Source organism: Neopsephotus bourkii, unplaced genomic scaffold (genome assembly GCF_033783945.1).
Source record: "Neopsephotus bourkii isolate Nb327-2 ecotype Australia unplaced genomic scaffold, CSIRO-AGI_Nbou_v1 NB_1572, whole genome shotgun sequence".
Classification (NCBI taxonomy): Eukaryota; Metazoa; Chordata; class Aves; order Psittaciformes; family Psittacidae; genus Neopsephotus; species Neopsephotus bourkii.
In genome coordinates this window covers 5583750-5611703 of record NW_026902048.1, presented here as the reverse complement: position 1 = coordinate 5611703, position 27954 = coordinate 5583750, and the positions used below count along the sequence as shown (strand labels likewise).

General features: G+C 46.5%; 1 protein-coding gene across 2 annotated transcripts in view; it reads left to right on the top strand.

The window, feature by feature from the left end:
• Window positions 1-27954, top strand: part of SLCO3A1 (solute carrier organic anion transporter family member 3A1) — a 157756-nt gene that overhangs the window by 109697 nt on the left and 20105 nt on the right. For both annotated transcript variants that reach the window (XM_061371295.1, XM_061371294.1), the window contains exons 3-6: window positions 14210-14308; window positions 17255-17518; window positions 25776-25940; window positions 27105-27303. In XM_061371295.1, coding sequence (XP_061227279.1) covers window positions 14210-14308; window positions 17255-17518; window positions 25776-25940; window positions 27105-27303 — 727 coding nt within the window. The remainder of the gene's footprint in view (window positions 1-14209; window positions 14309-17254; window positions 17519-25775; window positions 25941-27104; window positions 27304-27954) is intronic.

Sequence of the window (27954 nt, the reverse complement as noted above, 5' to 3'; positions counted from 1 at the left end):
GCTCCTGAAAGGTGGTTGAGCACTGGGGAAGAGGATGGGTACAGGGACAGTTTTAGAGGTCCTGTTCCAGTCTCAGCAGGGTATCTTGCACCTTTCCATGTTCATCTTACCTGTCCCACTAAGACTGATTCCCCCAAGAGAGAGCTGCCTCCCACTAAATACCTTTAACTGGGCCATTCTGATATGTTTGAATATAAATAGGATATTCAGGTGCTTCTAATTCACTTCCCAACCTAAAAGGCAGTGCCAGATCTACTGTAGGGTAGAATTGCCACCTTCCAAAGCCTACATCCTTCCCTCTCCTGGAGGGCTGGAAAAGGGCTTTGTTTTCATCTTTCCTCTGTGGTTGTGGATACGTAATTAAGGGAGACAAGCCCATAATGATAGCAGCAGCTGTTCTCTCCCCTGGGGAGAAAAAGACTCTTCAGGGACAGGGTCCTCCTTAGCACCAAGAAAATACTCTTATGAAAGCAGCACTGGAGGGGCTGGCAGCTCCCCATGACTTCTGACTTCTTGAGGAACCTTCACATGGCCTGTAAGTTTGGGAAGCGGAGGGAAGGCTGCGCACTAGGGATGACATGCTGAATATCACTCTATCAGGAGCATAGTCCTCTGGATCCAGCCTCCAGGGTTTGTGCTTATAATGCAACTGATTGCTAGAAATTATATTGGAAGTAATCGTAGATTGGGGATTATCTTCCATCCAGGCAGCTTTCCCATCCCCTAGAACAGACTAGCATCTGGCATCTCTCAGACTTCACCCCTTGGGGTGAGTGGGGTAGGACATTTAGAGGGGTTTGTCTGGGCCTGCTCTGAGGTGTTTTGTGGGAACATAGTGCTGTGCCACCCATACATAGTATGTATTAAGACTTCCCAAATCTCTCCTGCCAAGAAGTTTGCATGGAGCCCATTGAGAAGTTAAGATTGCCATGGAGCAGAGCACATCTGGAGCCACAACCCCACATTGCCCACAGTGATCCCGCAGATAGGACCTCAGCACACTCCTGCCACTGCCCCAGCAAAGCAGGTGGAGCTGTGATCTGTACATGGCCAAGAGCTGAGCATCCCTTTAGAGTGAGCAGACCTCAAAGGGAGGACATGGATGGGAATAGGTGCAAGGATCCCATTGTCAAGCAGTGGCTGCTCACTAGTAGAAGTCTGTCAGCTCCTAGGCTAGCACCCTAAATGTCTGGCCATGTTCTGTGAGAAGCAAAAGGTGGATTTGATCCAAAGCCAGTGCAAGTGTTCCCATAAACCTCAGTGAGATTTGGATCAGTGCAAAGAATAACTATTGTCAAGAGCAAATACTTTTCTTCAATGGTGGTTGCAATAGGAGGAAGTGGAGCAACAGAAGTTCTGTTTTTAATTTCCTTTTCTTCCTGAAGGCTCAGCCATTATTAGAGCAGATTAAATCTCTTCCACAGAAGAAAGTGCAACATTTTCCTAAATGCTTGGTACAGATAACTGTTATCAGCACGAGGTTCCCAGCAGCTTGCCTGGCATCATCGGTGATTCCCAGGCCTCTTCTTGGTTCAGGAATTGAGGATGAGCTTCCCAACTATTAGTGGGTCAGTGCACTCCACTGTGCAGCATAGTTTCTACCTGAGCAGCAGCCAGGCAATGGGAGATTGAAGAGACATCACAAAAGATGTGGAAACTGCTCTTGCACAATGAGTGTTTTGCTGGCTTTTGCGAGGGCAAGGAGTTGCTCAGACAGTTCTTGGGGAACCGTTGCTTTTCAGCCATTCTCTTCCTCCTGCTTTCCTTTGCAGAGGAGCCAAAACCATGTATTATGTTTCTGTTTAATTGTCCTGAGATTTTCCTCCAGACGTCTTGAAATTAAAAAAAACAAACAACCAAAAACATTAAAAAAATAGAATAGGTAATATTTCCTGGGAGCCATTAGCTGAGCTGGGAGCCCTGGAGCAGGGTGATAGGGACTGCAAGGCAATGGGAAATTTTCCTTTGCACAGAAGTGCCTGAACAGCAGAAACTTTCCAGCTCTGTTCCAGAGACTGATTCTGTGACAGATGCTGTGTTTGGGATGGAGAGCTATGTGTGTGTATAGCAGCTTGATCAGCTGGGAGGAGAGGGGATTTGAGGAGCTGCAGGCTGTTGGTGTATCCAGCACCGTACCAGACTGAATGAGTGGCAAATACCTTCTCTGGCTGATGCTCAGAGGGGAGGCCTTGACACCCAGGTGCTGTCAGCATGAGGAGGAAATGGCAAACACCAAGTTAGAGGCATTAAAAGGACTGGAAATGCAGCGGTCTTCTGCTGCAGTCAGGTGTGAGGTGGGAAGGAGGAGTGGAGGCTTTTGCAGGGAAGAGCCTTTCAAACAGTGTGGAGAAGATCCAACAGGGAGGAAGCACAGCCGAACATTTCTTCCCGACTGCATCATTGCTTAGAAAAGCAGCAAGCTGTCTGTATTGACATAAAATGTCAGCTCGAAACGGAACTTGCTGTTTTCTCATGTAAGGTATGTGGGATGGGAAAGGGATACCCCCAAGACTGAGGTTAAAATGAGAGGGAGGCAGTCCTGGCAGCTTTATCCTCAAGTGAATGTGTTACGTCTGTGCTGAACGCAGTGCACAGCCTCAGAAATAAATAAACAGAAAAGGAAGGTGGTGTCGCACCAGCCTCCAAACTGATGCCAAAATTCCCATTTTTCAGGCTCTGAGATTTGCCCTGGATGTGTGAATAGCTCATTGTGCTCTCAGTCGTATGAACAGTTGGTTTTTTTTTCTCCCCTAGTGTATTTTAACATATAAGGTGGATGAGGGGTGCTGACTGGTAGAGAATCAAGAGATGGAGATGAAAATGGGCAGGAGGCTCAAAAGGGGCTCCTGTATATTGCTGGTTGTTCTCACAGGTGGGGTGGATAGTTTGTCAGAGCAGGGGAATAGGGATAGAATGGATTTTGTGCAGTTGTCTAATGCATCATGGATTTGGGGGGATTGGAAGGGACCTTAAAGATCATCCAGTTCCAACCCCCTGCCACTGGCAGGGACACCTTCCACTAACCTCCTGTGTAGGATTAAAACCACCTGATGTTAAACAAGGAATCAGCACATTCAGGGGAGAATCTCAGTCCTGTGGAGAGGGAAAAGTGCCCTGGAAGTGCATTTCCATACTAACCTACTGTTGGCCCAGTTCCTGGGAAATAATGCAGGGAAAACTCACTGCCTTTAGCTGAAGCAGCAGCACAGATTTGGTAAAACAGGTGTTTGTGTTTAGGGGCTGGGAGGAGATGAGCGCAGATTGAAGGCATGTGACTTAAACCCTTTAAAGAGTGTACTTGGCATTTGAGCCTATCTTTTCTTCTTCCAGAATCTCTTTGGTGGCTGCTTCCCAAGGTAATAAACATGGAAAAAAATAGGCTTGAAAGGTGGAAATGGCTAGTTCAAGGCGACAGCTCCGGCTGGTGTTTTCACCTTACATTGAAGGTGTGGAACCGGTGTCCTGTGGGCTCATGTGTTAGGGTGCATATAGCCTGCCCTGGGTTTGCACCATGTGGTTGAGTACGTTCTTACAGCTGCTTCTTAAACTGCATTGACTTCCTCTGATATGATAACCAACAAATTTCAGTGGTACACCAGACAAGACAAAAACTCCTTTTGTTTCTTTGCTTGTTTGCTGTTTGCAGAAAGGGATGAAAAACTGGGCTATTAAGCTCTTTTTCAGGAGTTTGCCTAACGTAGCCTGAGTCTCTAATCTCTTGCAATGTATGCCCAAGCTAGCTGTAAATCCTTTGGAGCAAGAGATGTATCTTTAATGAGCATTAAGCAATATGTATACCTTCAAGGATGCTGCCTTACATAAATAAAGCATTACCATTTGCAGTTTGGCAGGGGGCAATGGAGACACATTGTAGAACGTGGGGAGATCTATTAAATCACCAGGTGGTGCATGCGTTTTTGTAAGCAGTGTCTGACCAGGATGCTTGCATGGTCTGATGCAATTCTGCAGGTTGTTTATATGTAGAGTGTATGTAAATATTAGGAGACAGGGCATCAGAGTGATTGCAGCTTAAGTAGGAAAACACTGCTACAACAATGCCATTGCATTCATAATCCTCCGTGAGTGTTCACTGCTTTTGTTAAATATGCAGAGACTGATGGAGATTGCGAGTGGATTAGTGTCTCGAATGACTGGTGCCAGAGATTGATTAGCATAAGCAAATTTCTCCTCTGGCTTCTCATCAGAAAGGAGAGAAATAGAGCAAGCAGTCTCTCCACTGCCTGGAAGGGCACTGGGATGCTGAGGAGGAAAACTCAGGAGTGGGGGTATAGTTTGCTCCCAGTGTCAACTGCTGGGACCAAAGTAATCCCAAGACTTAGTGGGAGCATCCCCTCCTTGCAGAGCTCGCAGACTGTGGCTACTTGAATTTTTGCTTTGCTTGCAAATGCAGTTTTGAGGGTTGTGGAGCCTTTGCCACTGTGTGATTTGTTTCCCTGCAATCTCGTTGATGCTATTTCAGCAGCTGGGCAAAGCAGGGACCTAAAGGCTGATACCAGTAGGGCTCTGGTCTGGGGTTGGTTGGTTTGGGTTTGGGTTTGCTTGGGTTTCTTTATTTCTGTGCTTATCAGAATGAGGGCACAAACCAGTGAATGGGTGGGGATTTGAGCCATCAGAAGTACCCTTAGTCCTTATGGAAAATTCAGGGCTGGATGCTGAGCTCGTGCTCCTAATGCAAAAGTCCAATCACTTTTTGTGCTGCTCTGCAAACATTATGTGCACGCATCAGGATCCCCTAGGACTGTCAGCTGTTGGTATAACATTGATCCTTTCAAATGTAGCCTTGATCGTGCTGGGGACAGGGATTTGCTGATAAAACAAACTTAAGGCTTGGTTATAATTGAAAATGCAGGATAGTTCACCGGGCAAAATACCCTCTTATAGGAATCAGAGTTCAGCTCAAAGTCAGCAGACATTTCCATGGATAAATCCTGAATTCTGATGGAAATCAATATTTAAAGGGACTCTGGTAGTCTGAGGAGAAACCTCCATGTAAGGTCCCTTCAAATCCTAGCACCCTCTTTAGGGATTAATATCTGAATGCTAAACATAAGCCAGAACAAAGAACTGTGCTGTGAAGAAGTTAAGTAGCCGGCAAGAGGAAGGCCATCACCTCTCTCTGCAGACCTGGAAGAATCACATTAGGAGCTTGCTGTATCTGTAGTAAATGAACCCCCCCAACCAGCCTGAGATAAAATCATTAAATCTTATTAAACGCAGGTGTAATTAAGTCATTCTGCAGCATTTTCATACGGTGGTGAGTAGTTTGCATTTAAAAAAGTGAATCTTCATGAAGCAGGAGCTGATTTTACAGGCGGCAGAAGGGGATTTGGTAAATTGATGGAAAGGTTTGACGGGAGAAGAGGGGAAGGCTCTGACAGGAGATGTCCAAAGCTGCCTGATTGCAAACTGGGTAATAATTTATTTCACTGGCTAAAGGCAGGGCAATCAAGCGCTGAAGCCCTCTGTGGGGCTCCATCACAAGTGGTCTCATGAAAATGGGAGAAGTCAGATTCAATCCAACACTTCTGTTTTGCAGGCTTGCTGCTTGCTGGAGCTGTTTCACGGGCCAAAAGCAGCTACAGGTCCAACAGTGAGAAATAGGATGTCTCAGGACAGCACTGTCAGGTCTTCTTGCAGGTGTGGTGTTGCACACAAGTGCAGGCAATGAGCTGTTACTGTGGAATCAATGAGGAGAGCTCAGAACCAAAATTCAGGCGTTTGTTCTAATGTGTTTTGTGTCCCTCATTACTAAAGCACTGTGTCATATTCATGCATCTTGCAGCATTGCACAGGGAGGGACTGGCCTTTATTAAAAGGTGGAAAAATGACGAGATGCAGTGAGTGGTTCACAGGGGAAAGTTGTGGCTAAGCAGGGAATTCAGTTTCTCACTAATTCAGGAGTGCAGGGCATCCTTCCCAGTCTCTGGCATCACTTGAGCAACTCCAAATAGATGTCCCCATCCAAGGGGGTCTACTGTTTTTGAGATCCTGGAGGCAAAACTAATAAACACTGTATGTGCTATTGTATATGGGAGAAACTCCCCACTCTCTTCCCACCTCCCTGCCTCATCCCATGCTAATAAAGGGCTGGAACCACTTTGATCTCCATCAGAACAAAGACTAAACATTAAAGTGAATTATCCCAAAGTTGCTCCTCATTAATCGACAGCTGCAGGCACTTGGGAACATCTGTCGGGATTGTTTGAACATTCCCTTTGCTTCAGTGGTTGCATCGAGGAAGCAGAACAAATCAAAACATGCCGCTGGTCCGACACCACCTATTCAGGTTTCCTACAGTCGCAAATAGGCAGGAGCCATAAGGAGCAGGAGGTGGTGATGGGCAGCTGGTTGTGTAGATAAGGAGTCGATCAGCAGGAAAAATAACATCTTCCCATGGTAAATGAGGGAAGCTGTTTTCAGGAAAGCTGGGAAGCAGAGGGCGGGGGCTAAGAGCTGTTGCTGGGCTCTGTGGGAATGCAGGCATCCCTGCACCAGTGTGGGAATGGGACAGCTCATGGACACGCAGTCCGTCAGGGAGGATGGGCAGTGAAGGATGACTCCAGCGGGTTTTGCTGCAGGAAGAAGCCATCTGGCTCAGAAACAGCCTCCCCCTACCCTTACTGTGCATTTTGGAGGCTACGTCAACTGATAGAAATCAGAGAAAACCCACTGAAGCGACGGGCTCTGCCCCTCAGGTATCAGGGCAGAAGCTTTTAACTCAAGCCTTTGAAGGGCAGTACCTTTAGTGCAGGAGGCTACAGCATCTCCAGTCTGTACCAGTGCGTCTTTGATTCCTGTAGGCTGAGCTGGGGTGGTGTCTCTTTAAGGGCAGGTTGTGGAGCACACGAATTACAGTATTCCAGTAATCCCTTCGAGTTGGCGTGCCCCGTCCTCCACGCAGTGGGAAATGTGGGACAAGCAGGGTTTTGAGATTATCTCATGCTTTGCAAAGCCAGTTCCCTTTGTGCTTTTAGAAAGAGCTCACTACTGCATCAGGCAGGGGGCTGGGGATAGTGTTCCCAAGCAGGATGCTCTCCCATGTCCACAGCAGCACCCCCTGGTCTATGGCAGTGCTCATGTGTGCTCTGATCTCCTCCACGTACCTCATGCATATGTTTTGTGACAGTCGCTGAACCACCTGGTCACTGTGGTCCTTGACAGAGAACACATTTCACTTCTCTTTCCATTCCTACATGGGATGTAGTTACTGGATGCAATGGCAGCACTAGCTTTGCAGTGAAAGGAGTTTCCCACATCTCCCAAACAGATCAGCTTTTTGCCCACCAAAGCTGTCTCTTGGTGTACAAGGGGGAATATGCTTTCCTGAAAATGAAATGAGCTTCTTAGGAGCTCAGTGCATAACCTCCTACACTCTTAATTTCATGGAGTTGCCATGGTAGGAGCAGCCTGGCTCAAGGGGACGTAAGCCCAGCAGGTATCAGTGGCATCTAAATGACTAAATAAAACAGGAGGGGTTTGCCTATGTTAGGGATGTGCTGTATAATTCACTGCTGATGGTCCGTATACAACTGCCTCACAGCTAAAAGCAGTGAAGGTGCTTTGGGCATCTGGGCCATGGCTTTGTGGGTGAGTTTGGAAGTGTCGCTGCTTTGCCAGTTTCAAGGAATGTCATAGTGATTGTTTAACTCTCTGGTGCTCAAGCACATCTCATTCAACTGCATGTTCATGGAGGAGCAGGCTGGAGTAACCCAGCCTTTCCTAGAAGGGTGACCCAGTAAATACTAAGCAGTGTTTTGCAGAAGTGTCTGGATGACTCAAGCAAACTTTAAATGTGATTGCAAGTCCCTGAAGGCACTTCTCATAGGGCAGAGGGTTGCTTAGCACAGGGACTTTGTATCTATCTGAACTTCTCCAAAGTGCATCACGAACAAAACTCCTTCCTCTCAGCATCAAATAAATCCTCACTTTGGGAACGGTTGGAGCATGACTTCTCTTGCTGGTGCTGGCTCTTGGGACTGGCAGCAGGTCTGTTTTGACAGGGAGGTTTTGGGAAAAGTAAGCAGGCAGGGGCCATGGGGGCTGTAATTCAGCTCCATCCCCAGCTCCATTCGGCATCTGGAAACACTGGCAAGACACTGACATTTCTTGGTGTAACCTCCCATCCCTTTTTCTCTCCCTTAGCTCTCCAAAGCGAGTGCTTCTCAATCACATCTCAGTAAGGTCAGGAAGGTTGGTAACCCTCAGGCTCAGGGCCTGCTTGCACTGGTGACTGGAGCTCAGGAAGGTGTGCTCAAGGTAGGCTTTAAAACACCTACCACAAATAGGAATAGCAGCTCAGTCCTGGCAGGATGCTGTGCAGAGCTGGGAGTTGGATCTGCAGTGCGAGGTGGATTCTTGGGTACTGAACCAAGATGCTCACCGAATCACCTATCTCCAAAACCTGGGCTTTAAGCTGAACGTTAGACACATGGCACCCAATGCACAGAGGAAAGGTATGAAGAATGATGCCATGCTGGTAAGTGGAAGTGGCACTGACTCTTGCCTGGAAGATTTGATGTTTGGACCACATCAGTATCAAGGCAGACAAGGACAGAAGGCTTCAACATCTCTGGGGATAAACTCTTGGTTTAGCACCTTCTCCTGTGTTCTTGAGCCAGCTCCTTTGAAGCCAAAGAGCCTGATTCAAGTGTGTTCCTCAAGCAGCCCTTAACTTGTATCTAAACATTGTGAGGTTTAAGTCAGAAATGTCCTGCTGAGAGACAGATTGCATAGTCTATTGCAAAATAAATTTCAAGTCCTGTAATGCTTCATACCAGGACTTAGGAGGAATGTGGGATAGGACAAGATGACAGCCTAACATAACTTTTTAATCTTCTCATTTCTCCATGTTATAGGATACTTCTGACATTCCTATCACTATTCACTAAATCCCTTTACAAAGTGCATTAATTTCATTATAAAGCAAAACAAAACTCAGACTCCTGACCATTTTGCTTCAGGGTTTCATATAAAGAAACTAAGCATGTAGGCAGAAGAGCAGACAGGGGAAAACAGTGTATCAGAAGGGGACTGGGAAGTAGAAATGGAGGTGTGATGGGAAATGTGTGTGGCTTCATTAAGAGGAATGGCTCTTGCTGTGAGAGCCCTGTGTGCTGTCCTGCCATGGGAGATGCTGCTTTTCCTCCTCCTGTCTCACCTTCCCAGCTGACCTTCACCTGGCACTTGTTAGCAGCTCTCCAAAATAGATCTTGAGGTCTCAGCCCCTGGTGGGATGAAGCTTTGAAGCAAAGTAACTCGGTAGCTGACTGCTTTTTCTTTTCAGCCCATGACTGTGCACTGAACCTGCTCTTACTCCTCAGTGAACTGTACCCGAGACGCCTCCTTGCTCACCTTAGTGAGGCTGGCAAACCTTCCTGCATCTCCCTTGATGTCTTATTTCCAGCCAGGAGGGTTTCTGCTGGCAGATATTGTGCCCAGTTAATTCGTAACAGGGTTCGAGTTGATGCATTGCCTGTATCATGCTGTAAGCAACACAAGTTTGCTTGTGTTTTGAGATCCTGTTGCTGCTGGAAAGCAGCTTGGATCACCAAGGGACATCTCTTTATTACTGAAATACTGACATCCTTTATCCCTCTCTTTGTAACTTGGTTCTTGTGCACTTCGCATGACTGACTGAGCATCTCTGCCACACTTTCTCCGCAGATGTAGTGGTACCTGCTGCAGCTTTGCTAGAATGGAAAACTGCATTATCAGTCCTGAGCCTCAGTAGTGATAAAATCCCATCACGAAATGCCAGATCTAATACTCACCTCTGGCCCAATCTTTTCCTCAGTCCCTGAAAAATGTCTGTTAAGACAAAGTAGGATTTGGAAAATTGCTCCATTTGAGAAGGTAGGCAGGAAAATATTTCTCAGTCCAGCCTGGCTTGCTTCTGTTTTTTCCCCTGCCTTTTGGGGAGACAGGGGGACTGGTGAAGGGAATGGAGCAGGAAAGCTGAAAGTAAATAGACCTTTTCAAAATCAAACGTGACTGTGCTTGAAAAGGGGCCAAACTGAATTGAAGTATTTGTGAGTTATCGAACGAAATGTTTGAATTGTCCCAAAGCAGGGTCATATTCTGGTTTTTAATTCACATCTCTTGAGTATGCCTAAGAATTGCCATAATTTGGTAAGGGTTAATTCTAAGATTACAAATAAGAAAATGCCAATTGCACAGAGGAGAAACCTTTTTCGTCTTAATTACCACTGGACTGTGTAGGGCTGATGACACTGGGGATATACCCAGCTCCTCCTTTGAAGCGCTGGATGCAGGACTAAGCATAGACTCCTTGGAAGAGGCACAGCAGCCCTGCAGAGCAAGAAGTGTTTCTCTCCAGGGCAGTATCCTCGAGGAGGATGTTTATTAATGTGCTCCTCTGAGCCACATAAATAAACTTTAAGCTGCGAATGAAAGGGAAGAGGCTGCAGTATCCTATTCTGATAGTGGAAGTGTTGCAAGGGACTGATGGAGCCGGGATTAGACCTTTGGTCTCCTTGCTCTTGGTATTAGTGCCCTCTGACTCCATCAAATCAGGCTGATCTAAACGTTAGAAGGAAACATGTGCAAAGACCTAGCAAGCTCCGTTAAAGCTATCAAGTTTAGCACGTCCTTAGCAGCACCACCAGGACCAGGAAATGGGGTTTTGTTAAACCTTCTCTACTAAGCATCGGCTTTGTGGTTGTATGACTTAAGTGGATGATGTGGAAAGTGTTTTCCTAATAGCAGGGTGACTAACAATGGTACAGAATTTCCCAAAAGAGAAAGGATGTCTTAAGCTAATACTAATTTGGCAAGATTCCCCTTGAGCCCTCAATCCCACATAAATGTTCAACCACAGGCACTATCCCAATTGCCTAATAGCCTAATTCTTGTGCCCAGCAGTGTGCTCTCTTGATCCTTGCGCATGGTCTAGTTGTGTACAGGTGCTCAACTATCCAAAGTCTTGGGTTTCTCTGAAACCTGTTTGATTTGTGAGATAAAGTGTATCTAATGGTAGGATTTTGTTGGAGCCTCAAAAAAAAAAGATGATAAAAAGGGTATGGAATGAGCCAGTTGTTTTGTTGATTTTAAGACAAACGATAGGAAAAGTAAAAACACAATTTACCTGAGGGTTTCTTAAGCTGGAGGTGGATAATGATTTCCTATTGCATTCTAAGATCTTAGATACGTGTCCCTGTTCAGCGGATGCTCTATCCCACATTGCCCTCTAGCGAGAACACTGCAGAGCAGATAAAGCTTGCAGCCATCAGTATATGAAATGTGGTGTTTTAATAACTGAGGACCCGGCTTGCTCCTGAAGTGGTGGTTTTCTATGTGATGCAGACAGTGAGGAGGGGCAGCATTCATCTGTCACTGGTGCAAGTACCTGCACTGGCCAAAGCTTTCTTCGTGTCTGCTTTTCGTTAGAGCTAACTGCATCTGCCAACATCTCACTGCTGCATCACCAGCCAAAGGTCCCTGTCCTCTTCTGCTTTGGAAAAAAGGGAAAATATTCCCTAGAGGTTTTGTAGTGAAGGATGATCTTTCCCTGTGTTTTTTGCCTTATCCTTTGCTCCATGAAGCACACTTCAGTTCTGTGGTTTAGCCTGTATATATATACATGATCTGGCAACCTCCCTGTGGCATAGAGATCATCACAGGACAAGCTTCTGTCCCTCTTCCACGCAACGTTGATACATCTAAAACATGGGCTCTGTTTGCCACTGCCCAGGCACTATTCCAGCCAATATGAGGCCCAGTGTGTCCTTACATGCTTGATCATAATTACATAGAAACTCATCATTAATGTTCAGTTACTAAAGATTGCCATGGTCTTTGATTGTCAGCTTGTTCATCAGGGTAATATCCATGGCCATCTCTGCTAGATGCTGTCTGTTTAAACTTTTGGACTAAAAACTTTGCTCTAAAATTTGTGATTTCCTGCGTGCAAACAGCCAGAGGGCACAACCTGGTTGCACATACAGCAGATACATAGGTGAGGACAGCACCCTGCCATCAATGCGATCCTCCTGGGGCTGTAGGACCCCGGTACCAGGATTGATAGTGTTTGGGGAGCTGGGATGGGCTGCACACCCCCCGCCTGCTCCACATGGCTCTTGTGGGATGAATCTCAAACACTGATGCCATCTAGTGACAAAAAAGGTGCGATGTGGGTATTTTATGAAACACTACTGGAAATGTTATAGGCCCAAGCGGGGTGAGCTTTGGGGCTGGGAAGGAGGGAGGTGGTGCTGGGGAGATAAATCCCTTTCCTTGGTTCCTCAACCTGTCTCTTCCCTCATTTCACATCCCACAACTTGGGACTGGTATCTCCCACGAGAGACTTTACATATTCCCAGAGCAAGGCATGGGCTTCTTAAGCAGCTCTGTTGATTGAGGAGCACAGATTCCCCAACTTACTGCTGGATCATGGAGCAAAAACACAGTGCCCTGGGATAAGGTGACTGCAGGAGGGGAGGTGGCTTGCTTCCCATCATGGCAGAGACCCTGGGGAATAATTCAAGCTGGCAGCATGGGCTATGATGCAGTGCCATTGCTGCAGCACCGTTGCTACAGCTTTGAGTTTATCAGGAACAGGGTAAGGGATGGCAGCTTCTGCCAATGTCCTGACAGCAGTGACCTCTTACTGCAGCTGGTACACCTGACACTATTTTCCTTCCACCACCTTTGCTTCTCCCTCTTGTTTCTGTAGGTGATGGCTGTGAAGGCTTTAATGTGCTGGGTTTCTGCACGAGTGGCTGGCTGGAGACACCGTTGCTTTGTAGCTAGTTATTAATCCAGCCAAGTCACAATGCCACAAACCTAGAGGAATGAGTTTGCACTCTGCATTTGAAAAATGAAGGTGAAGTTATTTATCACCATACTGTCTTATCCCACTTGGCTAAACTGTCCCCAGCAGGAGAGGTTTGCCTTGCACAGGGCTCGTGGGCTCCTGGGAATATTTTACATGTCCGATCATTTATCCAACTCCTGAGAAATGCACAGAGATAGAACTTGGAAATTAAGTTTCCACTTAAGGAACCTGAGGGCTGAGATAGCTGTGATGGAGTGCATTATGAATGCACCGAGATGCCAGGCAGCATCCTCTGGGGAGATTTGGATGTGGGATGTACCCTGCTGTCGAAGCAGAGCAAGCAAAGCATCCAGATGTGAGTAAGCTCCTTCATAAGACATTTCTGAAGTGCAGTGACACCAAGAGTTATGCCAGCACAGGCTGCCACATCCCTGTGAAGGTCCTGAAGAGCTGCCCCTGAGAGGGTTCATTGGCAGTTCTCTGCTCCAGAGCAAACAAACAGGCACTTGCTCTGCTCCACGCTGCTCAGACTTGCCCCTGCTCCCTCCAGAAAGCCATTTACAAGGATCCTTGGGGACTTCTTGTTGGTTTTCTACCCCAACTGTGAAGGTACCAACTATGTTCCTATTGTCTAATTTACAAATGTTTTGTGTCATCTTTGTTGCTGCTTTTTCTGGATTATCCTTGTGTCCCCCTGCCTTTCTGCCCTGGATAATTGAGAGCTGGCGGTGTGCCTGTAGCATTCCTCTTTCAGGGCCAAAATGGGAGTGAGAATAAACACTTCTAAATATTGTATTGAAGCAAATAAGTAATTTACTCATAATAGCTGTTTGCCTGGCATTACACTGGCAATTTCACACGGGTTTTGCAGGAGGAGTGAGCAGTTGTGAGAGGATGGAAGAGCCGTGCTCCTTGGAGAATGTTTGCTTGTGGGTACTGTGGTGAGGGGGGCTTCATGGCTATGAAAGAGTGCTTTTACCTCTGTAAAGGGACTTTATCCGTCAGTCTGTGACAATGCAGCATTTCATAGATTGGCTGGCCCTGAATTCTGAAAATAACCCTGTCTACCAGGAATTTAGCTGGAGGTGGTAAAGGTAAAGACTTTCCCATGGGAGCTGCTTTACCTTGTGCTTTTCAAGCAGCAGAAACATGGTCTATATCCACAGTGTCTTCCCAGCTCAACAGAGCTTCAGCATTATCACAGCTCCATCTGTTCTTTTTCCTGAAGAGATACGGGAAAGCAAAAAAAGCACTTAGGGTGCTCTTTTGCCTGAAGCATTTGACACACATATTTGACATCAGCAGGGCAATAGCGTCCTGCAGCAGACAAGCAGAACAACTTGCAGTGAATAACCTGAGCCCAGTACTAATTTTCTCTTTTCTCTCTCCTTGTAGGGATCCTGTTTACGATGCTGGTATTTGGACCAGCCTGTGGATTTATCTTGGGCTCCTTCTGTACCAAAATCTATGTGGATGCTGTCTTCATTGACACAAGTAAGAAGAACTGAGTTTGGTTTCAAATCAAATACAATAATGTATCAACAGGACAAGAATGTTGATGCGTATAAGCAGGAAGCTATTTTTCTGTCTTTAGTGCCTCTTGCATATATGGTGACACTTCTAGAGGGGTTTTATGACTGGGATTCAAAGGTTTTCAACTTGATCCCATAGATAAGAGATTCATAGGAGGCAAAATTTGTTCCCTTCCATGGGATTTTCTTCTGCAAGATTGGTTTCATCCCAGCTCTTAGGACACCTTACAACGACATTGTGGCAGGGCACACTGGCTAGTGCACATAGTCTTGCCAGGGGAGCTCTGTCCAAAGCACGGGATGAAATGTGGAGAGCTTCCATCCCCAAGATGTGGGAAGTCCATCCAGGCTCTGATGGAGGCACACCAGTAAGACCCATGCCTGGCACCTTCTCCGAACGAGCCAGTTAGAGGGGGCAGGTTCAGTTCCACAGCATTATTGCTGTTCCCCAAAGCAGTGCTCACTGTTGCTCACCTTGGCTCTGCACTTGGGTTAAAGCAAGTTGTTTTCAAATTGTGTTTTTGTTCATTAAGAAAAAACCCTGCAAATTCTGCTTTCATTGCTACCTGCACTACAAGCTCTTTGCCATCAGAGGGCAATGTGTGACAGGCTGTTCTCAGCTGCTCTCCAAGCCTCTGGCTGTAGACTGCAAACCTCATGCTTTATTCTTTTCCCTTATTTGTTCAGATGCTTTTTCTGCATTGCTCAGCTCCATTTGATCCCACAGGCTCTTATACTGCCACAGGGGTGTTGTACCCCTTTGAGGGTGCATTCCAGTTCTATGATGTTGCAAATACATCTTCACAGGATGTGTTCAGATGGAGTTGGATCTTGCAGCACTTGGAACAGAATTATCCACATCGGGAAGAGAGCTAGCGCCTTTTTTTGGTCTTCATGCACATGGAAGCTGAAGAAGTCTACATAATATGGAACAAGCAGAAAAGAAGTATCTTCTTTGATGGCTGAGACTTTAAACACAGTCAAACCCCATGTCGTCCCATTCCTTGGCTTTAGCAAAGATATGCTAAAGACTCACTTGCTCTTGTGGGCAGAGGAGCTCATATTTACTTCAAGATAGGAATGTGCAGAAGAAGATATTTGTTCTCCCAGCAGGTGAAGCTGTGGAACTCTTCACCGTAGGGTATAAGAAGTCTACAAATGGATTCAAAAACAGTTGGAGAAGTTTATAAAGGAAAAAATGAACATGACACCAGATCTAGCTCAGAAAGCCCCTGAGCCACAGATCACAAGAATAATATCAGGTATATGTTGACTTATGGATTTTCTGGGCATCTGCAGCTGGCAACCATCAGAGGCAATGCACTGACCTAGCTCAGAAGTTAACTTGGTATGATCTGGCCATTCTTAACATAAGACACTGTTCCATATTTACAGCTCAAAAAGCCTCAGACAAATACAGAGCCACAGAGGAGGACGGGGAAGCATTTTCTCTGAGAAGCCTGGAGGGCTGTGTATCAGCAGCTTACACGGAGGGATATAGTGCTTTCCAGCTGCAAATCCAGCTGGATTTGGCTGTGGTCCATCGCTGTCATTCAAAGGCTAGGGCACAGTTAGCCTCTGCCTATTTTTGTATGGGGAAGAGTTTCCACATTGCAGCTGGTTCTGCTTTGCACGTCGGGATGGCATGAGGAGACCAAGCTCCAGAGAGCTGAACCCCGTTTCAGGCCGCAGGTGTGGGGTGCCAGGGCACATTGCTGTATAGCCCTCCATACAGGACCTGTTTAAGGAAGGGGATGTGAAGGCGGCTTTGGTTTATGTGGCTCTTCACATGGCTGTGTTCCCAAGAAGGTGAAAAAATGCACTTCAGGCAGGAGGAAATAACAGCAGAAGAATCCAGTCCCTCCAAAGCACTATTTTTCACACTTTATATATATTTGAGAGCTGCGTGTTATTTTCCCTAAGGAGAAAAGAGTTTCCTCCCGTCTCTGCCTGAGAGACAACTTGATTGCTTCACTTGAGACAGATTTTTCAGAGCGGCGGTAACCAGACAGACATCATGAACGGAGGAGCTTGTTATTCCAGCCACGCGGACCTGGGTCTCCCATGGGATTCAGCTCCGGCCCTAGGCACCCTTCGCCAGAGCAGCTGTGGCAGCGAGGCAGCTCTTAGGATCATAGTTTCTTTCTCCTGCTGTTTATTTTTATACCCCCAGACTGAATCCAGAGCCTTCTTTTTCCTTATCTCCACTGAGTGATGGCCTACAGGATACTCTGGCTTTTAATTTTGCTGTTCTTCATTTTCTGATGATTTCTCTGTCTTTCTGAGCTTATTTGGTACAGTGGGTGTTTTCCAGTATTCAGGACTGTTTCACCCTCCACAGTCACAGGTGCCCACAAAGCCCAAATGCCAATCTCTCCTTTGGTGTGAATTCAAAGCAGGGAGAGGATTGACCTCCTGGGGAAAAAGGGGTGAGCTGGGATGGAATGCAGTGTCCTTGTCTATGCTGCTCCATGTGGGTCTTTGTGCCAGTAGGTATGTCAGCTGTGTGTGCAGAGTTGACACACTGTGACAGCAAAGTCCGAACCATTGGTGCCAGCAGGGACACTTAATGATGTATGGCAGCTTCCTAGAGCTGGCAGAGACAAAGACATTGGAGAGAAGCTTTGATTATAGGGTGTTGCAGAAGCTGGATGTACCGTCTAGACAGACAAGGTGATAGGTTGCTTGTCCTAAGAACCTTGTGGACGTGGAGGTCATTATGCGCTGGTAGCTCACACGGAATGGGTATGGGATGCACTGTGGATCCCTACCTTGTGACTGGGACCCCCTTGCCAGCCAGAAAAGCTCCCAACAACCGTCTTCCAGCCTACAGCATCATTAACACTGTCATCTTGCCTTCCCCAAGGCCAAGCCTGATGTGTGTGTGTGTGTGTGTTTGCCCTTGCAGGTAAGCTGGACATAACCCCAGACGACCCTCGGTGGATCGGAGCATGGTGGGGAGGCTTCCTGCTGTGTGGTGCCTTACTCTTCTTCTCATCCCTGCCCATGTTCGGGTTCCCGCAGTCCTTGCCCCCACGGCCGGAGCACGCTGGGGAGAGCGAGCAGGCCATGCTTCCCGAGAGGGAATACGAGAGACCCAAGCCAAGCAACGGGGTCCTGCGGCACCCGCTGGATGGGGAGAGCAGCACAACCTGCTTCCAGCAGCTGCGAGGTGAGACCTTGGCTCTTGCTGTGTTTTCCATGAGAGTCAGCAACAGGTTGGGTATATAATTGGTCTCCGATTTGGGTTATCTACATCTACCCCCCAAAAAAAATCCCCCCTAAAGCTTAGTGCCCTGAAATCTCAGTCTGTAGCTTCTAATTATCTCTGGCATTGTCCTTGTTTTAGAGAGACTTTGTTCCACTTGAAAGGTTTGGGGTTTTTTTTAACTACAACGCTTCAGAAAGGCACGATAGTCCTGTAGAGTTGACAAAATAATGAAGGGGAACACAGATGCCAGAGCAATTTGTGAACTTCGCTCCAGCCTACTCTCCTGCTCCCCTCTGCCTCCTGAAATGGAGAGAGAGCTAGCAAGGACAGTTAAAAGAGATTGGAAGCTTCCAGCATCTGAGCTGCAGCTTATTCCAATCCCACATACAAAGCAAGGAGTGCTGGCTACCACCACAGCTCTCAAACTGCAATGGGGAAGAGGTAGATACCAGCCCAGAATAGCATCAAAGTGGCATGGCTTGTAGAAACCCCCATGATGTTTCCTGCAGAGATGGAAGTGGACCTGGTTCTACTTAAGATGAGCTAAGGATAAGCATTCTGTGAGAGAATGTTGGCAGATACCCTTTCTGTAGGCTGCAATGGAAAATCCTGCATCTGAGAGGGTGGTTCTGTAGCACTGGTGGGTGCTTCCCACTCCCTGTCACTGTGGCAGGGGGAGGTTTCATTACTGCCTATCTCATTTAGATAAACGAGGACAAAAATCACTCCCTGTGCAGTTGCCTTAATTGGGAGTCGTATGAGGTAGAAGGAAAAAGAGACTTTGGGGGAAAAAGAATGTGTTCTTAAATATAAAAGCGCCTTGAACAGCTGATGCGGTATTCATTAAGGGAAGGTCAAAGATGTGAAATCTTGACTTGATGGGAAATTTCAAAAGAAAGGTCGAGGGATACATTGTTTGAAATACTGTCTTTAGAATTAATTTCTTTATCCTTTCATCCTGGTTTTTCTCAAGTTCAAGGAATGGGGTTTTTTCTCATGGTACCTCTGTTTGGATAATTGTGTGTCTCTTGTCATGGACTCATCAGAGCATCTGCTTCTGGCCCTTGAGTTTTTGGAATGAGCACTGGAAGTTTTTGTGGATATTCATACAGAAAAATGCAAGACTATAGCATGTCTGTGCTGCATGGAGGGCAGTTCTGCCCAAGGATGGTGCTGAGCAAGCTGAGTTTCTTGCTCACAGAGAGGCTGTGGAGGGGTTCCTAGGGCGTCTGTTGTTCACTCAAGTAGAGAAATTAAACTGCTTCACAGTATTGATTACATCAGGAGGCACCACAGTCTTCCATGTTAGCCTTCTCATTGCAGGTAACCCCATTTCAGATCAGTCAGTATTCCAGAAGTCTCTTTGTAGATGGACTTTGAAATGGAATTTATATCACATCAAATAAGACAGGGAATGACCTTTTTAGTTATGCCTTTGAGACTGTCACAAATGACAGGGTGTTGGTAGCTGATGTCTCCTTTCAAGTCCCTTGCCACTGTTGTCACAGTCAGAATGTGGTCAAGAGTCGTGTTTGCTGCAGTGCTTGCCTGGAGATGTTCAGACATGTGCTGCAACGGAAGGCAAATGCGCTCACTCATTCCCGATGAGTCGTGTTTAAGGTGATGGGTTGTGTCTTGCCGTGTGCATACATGATATGTTGACCCATTGAGGAACCTGGTCTAGCAGAAGGTGTCCCTGCCCATGGCAGGGGAGTTGGAACTGGATGAGCTTTAAGGTCCTTTCCAATCCAAACCATCCTGTGATTCTATGATTATTTTGCCAGCAGCTGGAATATGTTTATAAATATGTGCTTCCTATTGTGGTGGGACATTGTAGCCTTACTTTGTTGATTGCACACAAGGTTTCCTTTGGGGAAAGCTATAAACTGTTTGCACTTTTTCCCTAGGATAAAAAGAACTGGTAATTATATACAGAGGTTAAATATATATATATATATATATATATATATATGTGTGTGTGTGTGTGCCTGCATAATCATGTCTTCATTCATGTTATGGGCTTTGGGGTTTGCAGGTTTTGTGAAGCTGAACAGTGGAGGATGTACCTGTACATGGGGTTGGAGGTGGAAATGCTCACTAGGGTTTGTGTGGCCATACCTCTGACTCCTTTGTAGGCAGTATATTCTCTGCAGCTCAGTCCTAGACTGGTGTAAGGCCATGTCTGCATGGAGGTGTGGATTGTCCACCTCCTACGCACAGTGTGGGGAGGAAGGGTTGTTTCTCTGGACTGATAGTTCAAACACACTTTATGTCAAGAGTGCATCCCTAGAGGCTGACCTGAGTCTCCCTTTTGGCTATTGAGGGGGTTTGATTGCTTTTTCTTTTTGTTTTTTTCAAGCCTTGCAGCAACTGATGCAAACGAGTGGACATGGCAGGAGAGGGAGCAGGGTTGTGTCAGTGGGAGACACGCTGTCAGCTAGCGACATGGCATGGCTGGCATGTGGGAGGATGCTCGAGACACTACAGGATCTGCTGAGAGACAGTGAAATGCAGGGCTGGGTGAGATTCCTTGGCTTTCTCTAGCCTTAACATGCAGAAAAGCTAGAAATAGTATAAAAGCAACTGCTGAAAGAGTCAAAGTCTTTTACATCTCTTTCAAGGTCTAAACAGGAGGGAGGGCCCGGCTTTTGGGAAGCCAGGGCATCTCCTCCTGAGGGGTATTTTCATGCTGGGAAAAGAGGCATCACAAAGTGGAGCTTCAAACTTGAAATGAAATCCATGTCTTTGAGTGGCACAAGGTGAGGAAGCAATTAAAGGCAGCAAAGGCAGAGTGTGACTGCCACAGCAGCTCTGCACAGGCAGAAAAGCTTCGGGATTGTCCTGGGAAGTGCTTACCATTGCTGAATGGGCATACGAATACTTTACCTGATTAGTATTTCAGTTAAGCAACATGAATCCATTTGGGAGCACAGGGAAGTGAAGGATTAATAGCAGGGAGAGGCTGGATAAATGCTGCCATTTCTCTTTGCTCTCGGCTGGCAGCCTGGCAGGGTTGTTCCAGCCCTGCATCTCTGTATGTCCTGTGAAAGCACATCGGGCATGGGCTGCAGCAGCCCGTGCTGTCCTGGGGGCACAGCTCTGCATTCGCAGCTCTGCTCTGCCTTGGGAACCTCTCTGCTGTTTGAGGCAAGAGACGATGCTTGGCTGTGTCAGGGCACCTGTGCCCTCTGATTGCATCTGTCCTGCCTTTGCCCTCTCACTCACTGTTAACACGCTGCCTCTAACCCACCACCTGCTCCAGGACGTGCTTGGAAATATTTTGTTCAAATCTTTCTTTTTCTCCCATACAGAAATGTCACTTCTGCTGAATTGAGCGGTCAGTTCCATTGAAATTTGGTTTCAAAATGTTTCCTTGCCTTTATCTTTATCATCCCTGGAACACTCTGCTCTAAATGCATTTTGTTTTGCAGTGATTTAAACCAGGAATTCATTACATTCTGCCTGCCTGTCTAGCAAGAGAGATTAAAAACCTGAAAGGATTCAAATTGATATGGAATCCTTCAGGTTCGGAGAGAGAAGCTCATTCAGAAGAAATTAAAAGAAAATTCAGTGTGGAATTAAATGAATTTCAAAACTGCAGGTTCCCTAGATTTGGAAACATTTTGGGTTTTGTCCAGCTTCATTTCGAAGAGCCTAAGAGAGCCGGGATGTACAGCTGACAGCTGTCCTGTCTTCTGTTAGGTTCCTTCCTACACTGGGTACCAATCTGCTTAATACCTAGAGAGGGAGCTGCTCTGAATCGTGGATTTCTCTCCCCAAAAGTGCACTCTGGGAGCAGACACGTAGCACAAAGCTCCCAGCTGTGCAGGGGGGTCCTGGGCCATGGAGAGCCCATTGTCCTTGGTGGAAGTTCATAGGATTGAGCAGGGTTAATGGCTAATATGAATACTTTCAAACTCATGACTAATGAGTGATAGTGACAACCTTTTGGAGACGGCTCCTTCTGTGCTTTCATTCATAGCCAGAGAGGTGAGTCTTTGAGATCTAGAAGGGTACCAAGACCTTAATGCTTCTTTGGATTTGGGTCTTGGCTCCCTACCAGCATCTAAAATGCTTGCTAAGAACTCCAAATCATAGGTAAGGGGTTGGTAGGTGATCATAAAAAGCCCCACATCATATCCTAACAGTCTCAGTTTCCTTTGGCTTGGATTTCACAAAGGTGCAGGATTGCTGGCAGGTTCTTCTTGGTCATTTCAAAGCCAGCATCCCTGTTACCAGAAGCTTTGATTAATTTAGAGAGGTCTTCAACATGCACACTTCAGGGCAGAAGCTGAGCTGATGTCAGGCAGAGTTTGCCTGTCTCCAAAAAGATACTGTGCCTTGCCATGACCTCCGTGATGAGGGAGATTTATGGCCCCCTCTGAAGTTGAACAAAGGTGGTTGCTGGCGGCAAGATAAAGGACTAGAACGACCCGCTTTCCATACATGAGGATGTTACTCTTGTTTCGTGGTTTAAGCTGAACCCAGGACATGTTGCTTCAGGTTTGTATCTGTCAAGAAGCCTCTTTGACATAGATGTCATCCTTTTCTTTCATATCCTTTGTGATACTAATTTTGTTCGAGGCCATGTGACCTTTGGCATATTCAAGTCACCTTCAGCCTTACTTCACATTCTCTTTTATAGAAGCTGCCTCTTTTCAGGAGGTACTTTTGTCTTGCTGCTTGCACTATTTTCTTCATCCCTTATTCCTCAAGCCAGGGGGAGATTTTTGCTTTTTGTTTTCTATTCAGATCTGAGGCTTGCTACTTACGTTGCTATTAGAAAGTAATATTTTGGCTCAATACTACATTTCAGCTTTCCCTCACCATGCTGTCCTAGGTGGACTGGGCTGTAAACCCCCCTGTAATTTATTACTTTGCTTTCTGTGTTCCTCATCTTTACTGCAAATTGAAAACATGTCTCTGTAGGGTGCTGCAACTGGAAAAAGGGGCCTTGGTGATTGTAATGTTCCAAACAATTCATTTCAAGCACCAACGTGATGATTATAGTTTGTTGTTTCTGGAGAGTAGTTAAACCTCATGTAATGAGGTTGCCAATTATCCCCGGTACTCCCTGATGTTTAGTGACAAATCAAAGCTACTTGGTTTATGTAAGTGTGTTTGCTTGTCAGGCCTGTGTCCTGTCACCCATAGCTGGCCCCACAGCAGGAAACAGGGAGGATGCTTGATGCCCTAGCAGTGTTGCTTGGGGTGTTAAAAGGTGGGAAGTTGAGGGGTGTTGGAGAGCTTTGGGACATCTTCTTGGGTCCCCTCCAATCTATGGATGATCCTGTGACTAATGCTGCACATGAATGGTCTGAAGAGTTGGGTTTAAGTACTTTAGCAGTGAAAAGAGGCTGAAATTTCTCATTCTTCTCAGCATATCTTGCCATCACAATGTGAATTGCTTTTCCGCCATCATTTCTGTAGCATATTGGGTGCAGTGGGTAAGGATGTTAAATGAGCTGGTCCTTCTGAGTGTGGGACGGAAAGCCGTGCATATCTGATACAGCTTATGGGTTCTCCAAGCAGATTTCTGAGACTCTTTCGAATCCAAAAGACCTTTCCCTTTTCCCATTCAGCAAACAGGCTTCAACCTTAGGTTTATATCTCCAAAGTGCTGCTGCAAAGTGTTCCACTAACCTTTGGGCCACCAAGGTGCAGGGTAACATTTGTCATGACTTTTGCAGGGGTGGAGCACCGTGCTTGACTGTGCGTCTCCAGGGCTTTACTGTCTCCCATTAGACATTTTCCATTCCCCCTTCATACCCAGCACCATATGCCAAGCAGCTGAAAGCACATCACTCTGGTCTGTTGAGAGATTTTTAAACTTCACTGATGACTTTTACTCTTGTTCCCAGAGGTATTTTGCCCCCAGAACTGAGACAGATAAGGCAACAGCAGGTTTCAAATGATTCATCCTAACAAGTGGCAGTAGCAAGGTGAAAGGATATTCATTTCTATGGGGAGCCTCCTGCCATTCCACTTAGAAAATTAAAGAGATCGAGCTGGCCCTGGCTGAGATGATGATGGAGGGTGCCAAGTATTGCCTATGTTGCCTTTGCACTCTTTGTACTGGGTTTTATTTTATACCCTCTAGCTAGGACAGAGCCCTGTTGCAATAGATGGTGGTCAGACATGCAGTGGAGGACAGGATCTGTCCCAGAAAACTCACACCCAGATACACAGGGAGGAGAAGCAATGATGAAGTGATGGGACTCATGCCCAACACTGCCAGGTAAGGCAGTCACGAGGCCTCCTCTCTTGTCTGAGGTGGTGCAACAGCTCTCCAAAATGTTCGCTGTCCATCCCCAAGGGCAAAGGATGGATTTTGACCTGGGTAATGCATGATGGTTGGGTATCAGCCTTGCCAGCTTCAAAAATAAACGTCCATGATCTTTAACTCCCTCCTGCAAAAGACAGGCTGTCCTTGTTATTGCTTGGTGGATAAAGTTAGAGGTAGACCTTTGTGTCTTTGCATTCGAATTGGCACAAAGCTACATCTCGAGGAATCCATTAATCTTGCACAAACTGTACTCCGGAGGCACAACAGGCATTAATACCTTAAATACGGCTTTTCAAGCTCAGCGCTGCCAAGTCCACCTTTGTATTTTCCCTCCTTTTCCTAGCAAGGAGGGGAAATTCCGGAGGTGGCCACCAAAGAACTGAAGGAGGCAGCAGGTTGCTTCTGAGATCATCCACATCTGAATCCCCCCACCTCCATTCCACCCTCCCAGTATTTTCTTTTCTTTTCCTTTTTTTTCCCCTGCTCTACTAAAAGATCCTGTGCCTCCTGCACCTTCATTATGTTCAGCAAATCCTCAGGAAGCAAGGATTTTATACAGCGGGAAAATACATTTGTGATATAAAGAGAACAGAAACTGTGGAGTGGCCCCTTCCCAAAAGGTTATATCAAACCTAATTATAACCCTTTTCCCCCCTTCTCCCCAAGAACCAAGGGGACCCAAGCAAAGTCTTGACAAAGAGCTGTGCATTCATTTGCTGAAGCCAGTGTAATTGGGTTTTGCACCAAAAAAAGCCTTAAGGGAAAACAGGAGCCAAAACCAGAGAAATTTGTCATCTGCCAGACCTTGGTACACCACAGGGGATGTGGGGGATGGATTTCAGAATGCAAATAGGGGTCCATTGAGGCTTCACTACACTTCAGCGAGGTAATTTTGAAACTTAATGATTTTCACATTTAATTCAGGGCGAAATTAGTCATCAGGTATTGAGACAAAGCAAGGCTCTCTTCTGTAGTGGGATGCTCTCCTCTTCAAGCTGTGTTATCTCAGCAATAATTAAAATGTTCGCTGAAGTAGAAAATGTGCTATCTGATTCATTAGCCAGATTTCCTTTTGTAAGGTAGCTCATGTTTGCTTATCAGAAATAGAGACAGGCTTGAAGAGGACTCCGGACAGTAATGATAGTGGGAGGGAGGAGCCAGTGGGTCATGAAACTAAAGCAAGTGCGTGTGCATCTTAGTGAATAGCTCAGTGTGTCCTCTTCTGCCCTTGCAGCCACCAAGGCTGGTAGGGTCTGCATGGAAGGCGTTGCTTGGCTGGTGAAGCTCTGGGTTACGGGAACACACAGGCTAAAATGTCTGTCCCAGGTATGAGGTCCCTTATGCCCATGGGTGACCCCAGGCTAAGCAGGAGAATTTTAGATTTCACCCCAATGTGCTGCAAGAAGGTGTCCTTCAGCACATGAGTCAGTCTGGTGTGGGAATAAGAAAGTGAAGCAGATCTGGATGGCAAGAAGGAAAGGCCCAGAGTGAGCTGGGTTAGCTTGTGTCTGAAAGCTTGTGCAGTGTGGAGCACACTATTCATGCCACCTATCGGCTGGTTCAGCATTGTTCATGGGGGGCTGGTAGGGAAAGGAGAAGGAGAAAGAATACGAGGCTTTGATTGACTTCCCTGTGAGAGAAACAAAAGCAGTATTGGAAAACAGTCATCCTTCAAAATTTCAGAGTCATCTGTAGGATGCAAAAGTAATGACAGGTGATTTTGCACCCTTCTGGTATCTGAATCCTTAGATGGCACTGTTCTGGCGCTTCACTCTGTTCTGATGTTGCCACATTTCAACCAGCTGGTCTGCGCAGAACAGCAAATTACCTCTGATTTGAAATCAGTTTGTCCTGCAGGAGAACAGCAAGGTACTTCCAGCGCCTCGAGTACAGCCTACACTAAAACACCTCTGCCTTTTTCCTCTCTTCCAGTGATCCCCAAAGTAACTAAGCACTTGCTCTCCAATCCCGTCTTCACCTGCATCATCCTGGCAGCCTGCATGGAGATCGCGGTGGTGGCTGGCTTCGCTGCCTTCCTGGGAAAGTACCTGGAGCAGCAGTTCAACCTCACCACCTCATCTGCCAACCAGCTCCTGGGTGAGTTACCACAGAAAACACCACATCTCTAGTGTTCAAAGGCATTCAAGTGTTCAGTACAGCTGGTAACCATAACCAGTCTCACTGCTTAGGCTGCCCTAAAAGTGACTTACCAAAGCAGGATCTTAATTCATCTTCTGCTGATCATTCCCAATTCACACTGAGCTCCAATAGCTTCTGGTTTTGGCCTGGTTTTCCAAAAGAAACAATCCCCTGCGGTTTCCCCCAGTGACACAAGAACTCGCTGGTGAATTTTAATAGGATTTGACAGAAGGCCAGAGCTATCAAAGATGTTCCATCTTTTCTGAGAATTAAAGGCTTTGCAAAGGAAAGCAGCTTCACCACTGACCCACTGTGAGAAGGAAAACCACCACAGTGTGGTGGAAGATGCCCTAGCCAGTCAGCATGTGAGTAGAGCTGAATGCTCAGCAAGGATGGGTCACCGTGAGCAGGAGCACGTCCTGCTTCTGATCTAGCAGTGAGAAGGGAGACTTCAATACATCCACAATCCTCACAACTTGTTTCATTTGAACAAAATTGAGACCGGATTTCCCACATGGCGTTTATGGGACTCCAGAAATGCCAGGGTTTGGGTACACTTCTAAGCTTAGCCCAGGCAGGTAAGGCCTGGCAGCAGAGGGAGAGAAGTGAACCCAGACAAGCTTAGTGTGATAATGCCTTTCTGCGCCTGGGAAGTGAGTCAATTCTGGCAGCGATTTTGCATTTCACAGTTTAAGAAGATTCTTTAAGGGAGAATTCATATATTCAGTTGTGACTTTTGCCTGGTCTCTGAAGATCAGACTGCTGTGAAGTACACCCAGCAGGGCTCATGCAAAGCCCCTGGACAACATGCAAAATCCTTGGCTTTGTCTACTAACTGTTGCAGGAAACATTGGAAATGATTCTGCTTAGGTTAGGGTGGGCCAATCTCAGCAATGTCAGCATCTCACCCCATATGGATGAGAACTGGAAGAAAATCCCAGTTTTGCTGTGCAAGGTAGCATAGCCATTTGCATCCATTCCTCTCTTTTTGGGCAACCCCAGGTTGGTGCTATTCCAGCAGTTGGTCATTGCAAGGTTTCCCCACGGTAGAGCACAAAACTCTCTGCTGGAAAGTAAAAAGCCCCACTCACCCTTCTTGCTGACCGATCTTTCCTCTTGCAGGGATGACAGCAATCCCATGCGCCTGTCTGGGCATATTCCTGGGTGGCCTCTTGGTGAAGAAGCTCAGCCTGTCCGCTCTGGGAGCCATCAGGATGGCCATGCTGGTGAACCTGGTGTCCACAGCTTGCTACGTGTCTTTCCTGTTCCTGGGATGCGACACAGGACCTGTGGCAGGGGTTACTGTTCCCTATGGAAACAAGTGAGTCCGCAGAGAACTTCAGGGTCTCACACAGCCTTACCAATATAAATGCTTTGTTACTGTCCTCAACAGGCAGCCTTCAGGCAGTGCTGGCCCTTAGATAACCATGTAGAGCAAACATATAGAAGGTAATGTCATATAGGGCTCTTAGTCTGGGATATTTTCATGCCACTCATCACTGTGAGAGCTGAGTACCTGCAGCTCACAATGGAGCTCTACTAAAATCAGTCAAACTGAATTAAAAGGTGCCAGACCCGATTCTGCACCCATGGCCAGCTACATAGCATTGGGTGCACTGCACCATCTGGTTTCTCCTGGCAGTGAGGGACGTGCACTGCTTTGTACATTTATTTAAGTGCCTGAGGAGAATCTGCAGAAGCAGGTTTTAGATGCCTGGAAATTCAGATATGGTGAGGAGGGAGTACATGTGGCTCCAGGCTTTTTTTAATGGGAGAAATGAGGAGGCACAGGGTGCCCTGTAGCATTCACAGGACTTGGAGAGAGTTATTCTGTGTTTTCTTTTCTGGTGCTCCTTAATATGCAGCAGTGATGTTTTAGAAGATGACAACTTCATGCTCTCAGCTCCTTACTGTTGTAGAAAAACAAAGAGCAATCTCCACAGCATCTCTTTGGGTTTCCTTGGGGCTCCTC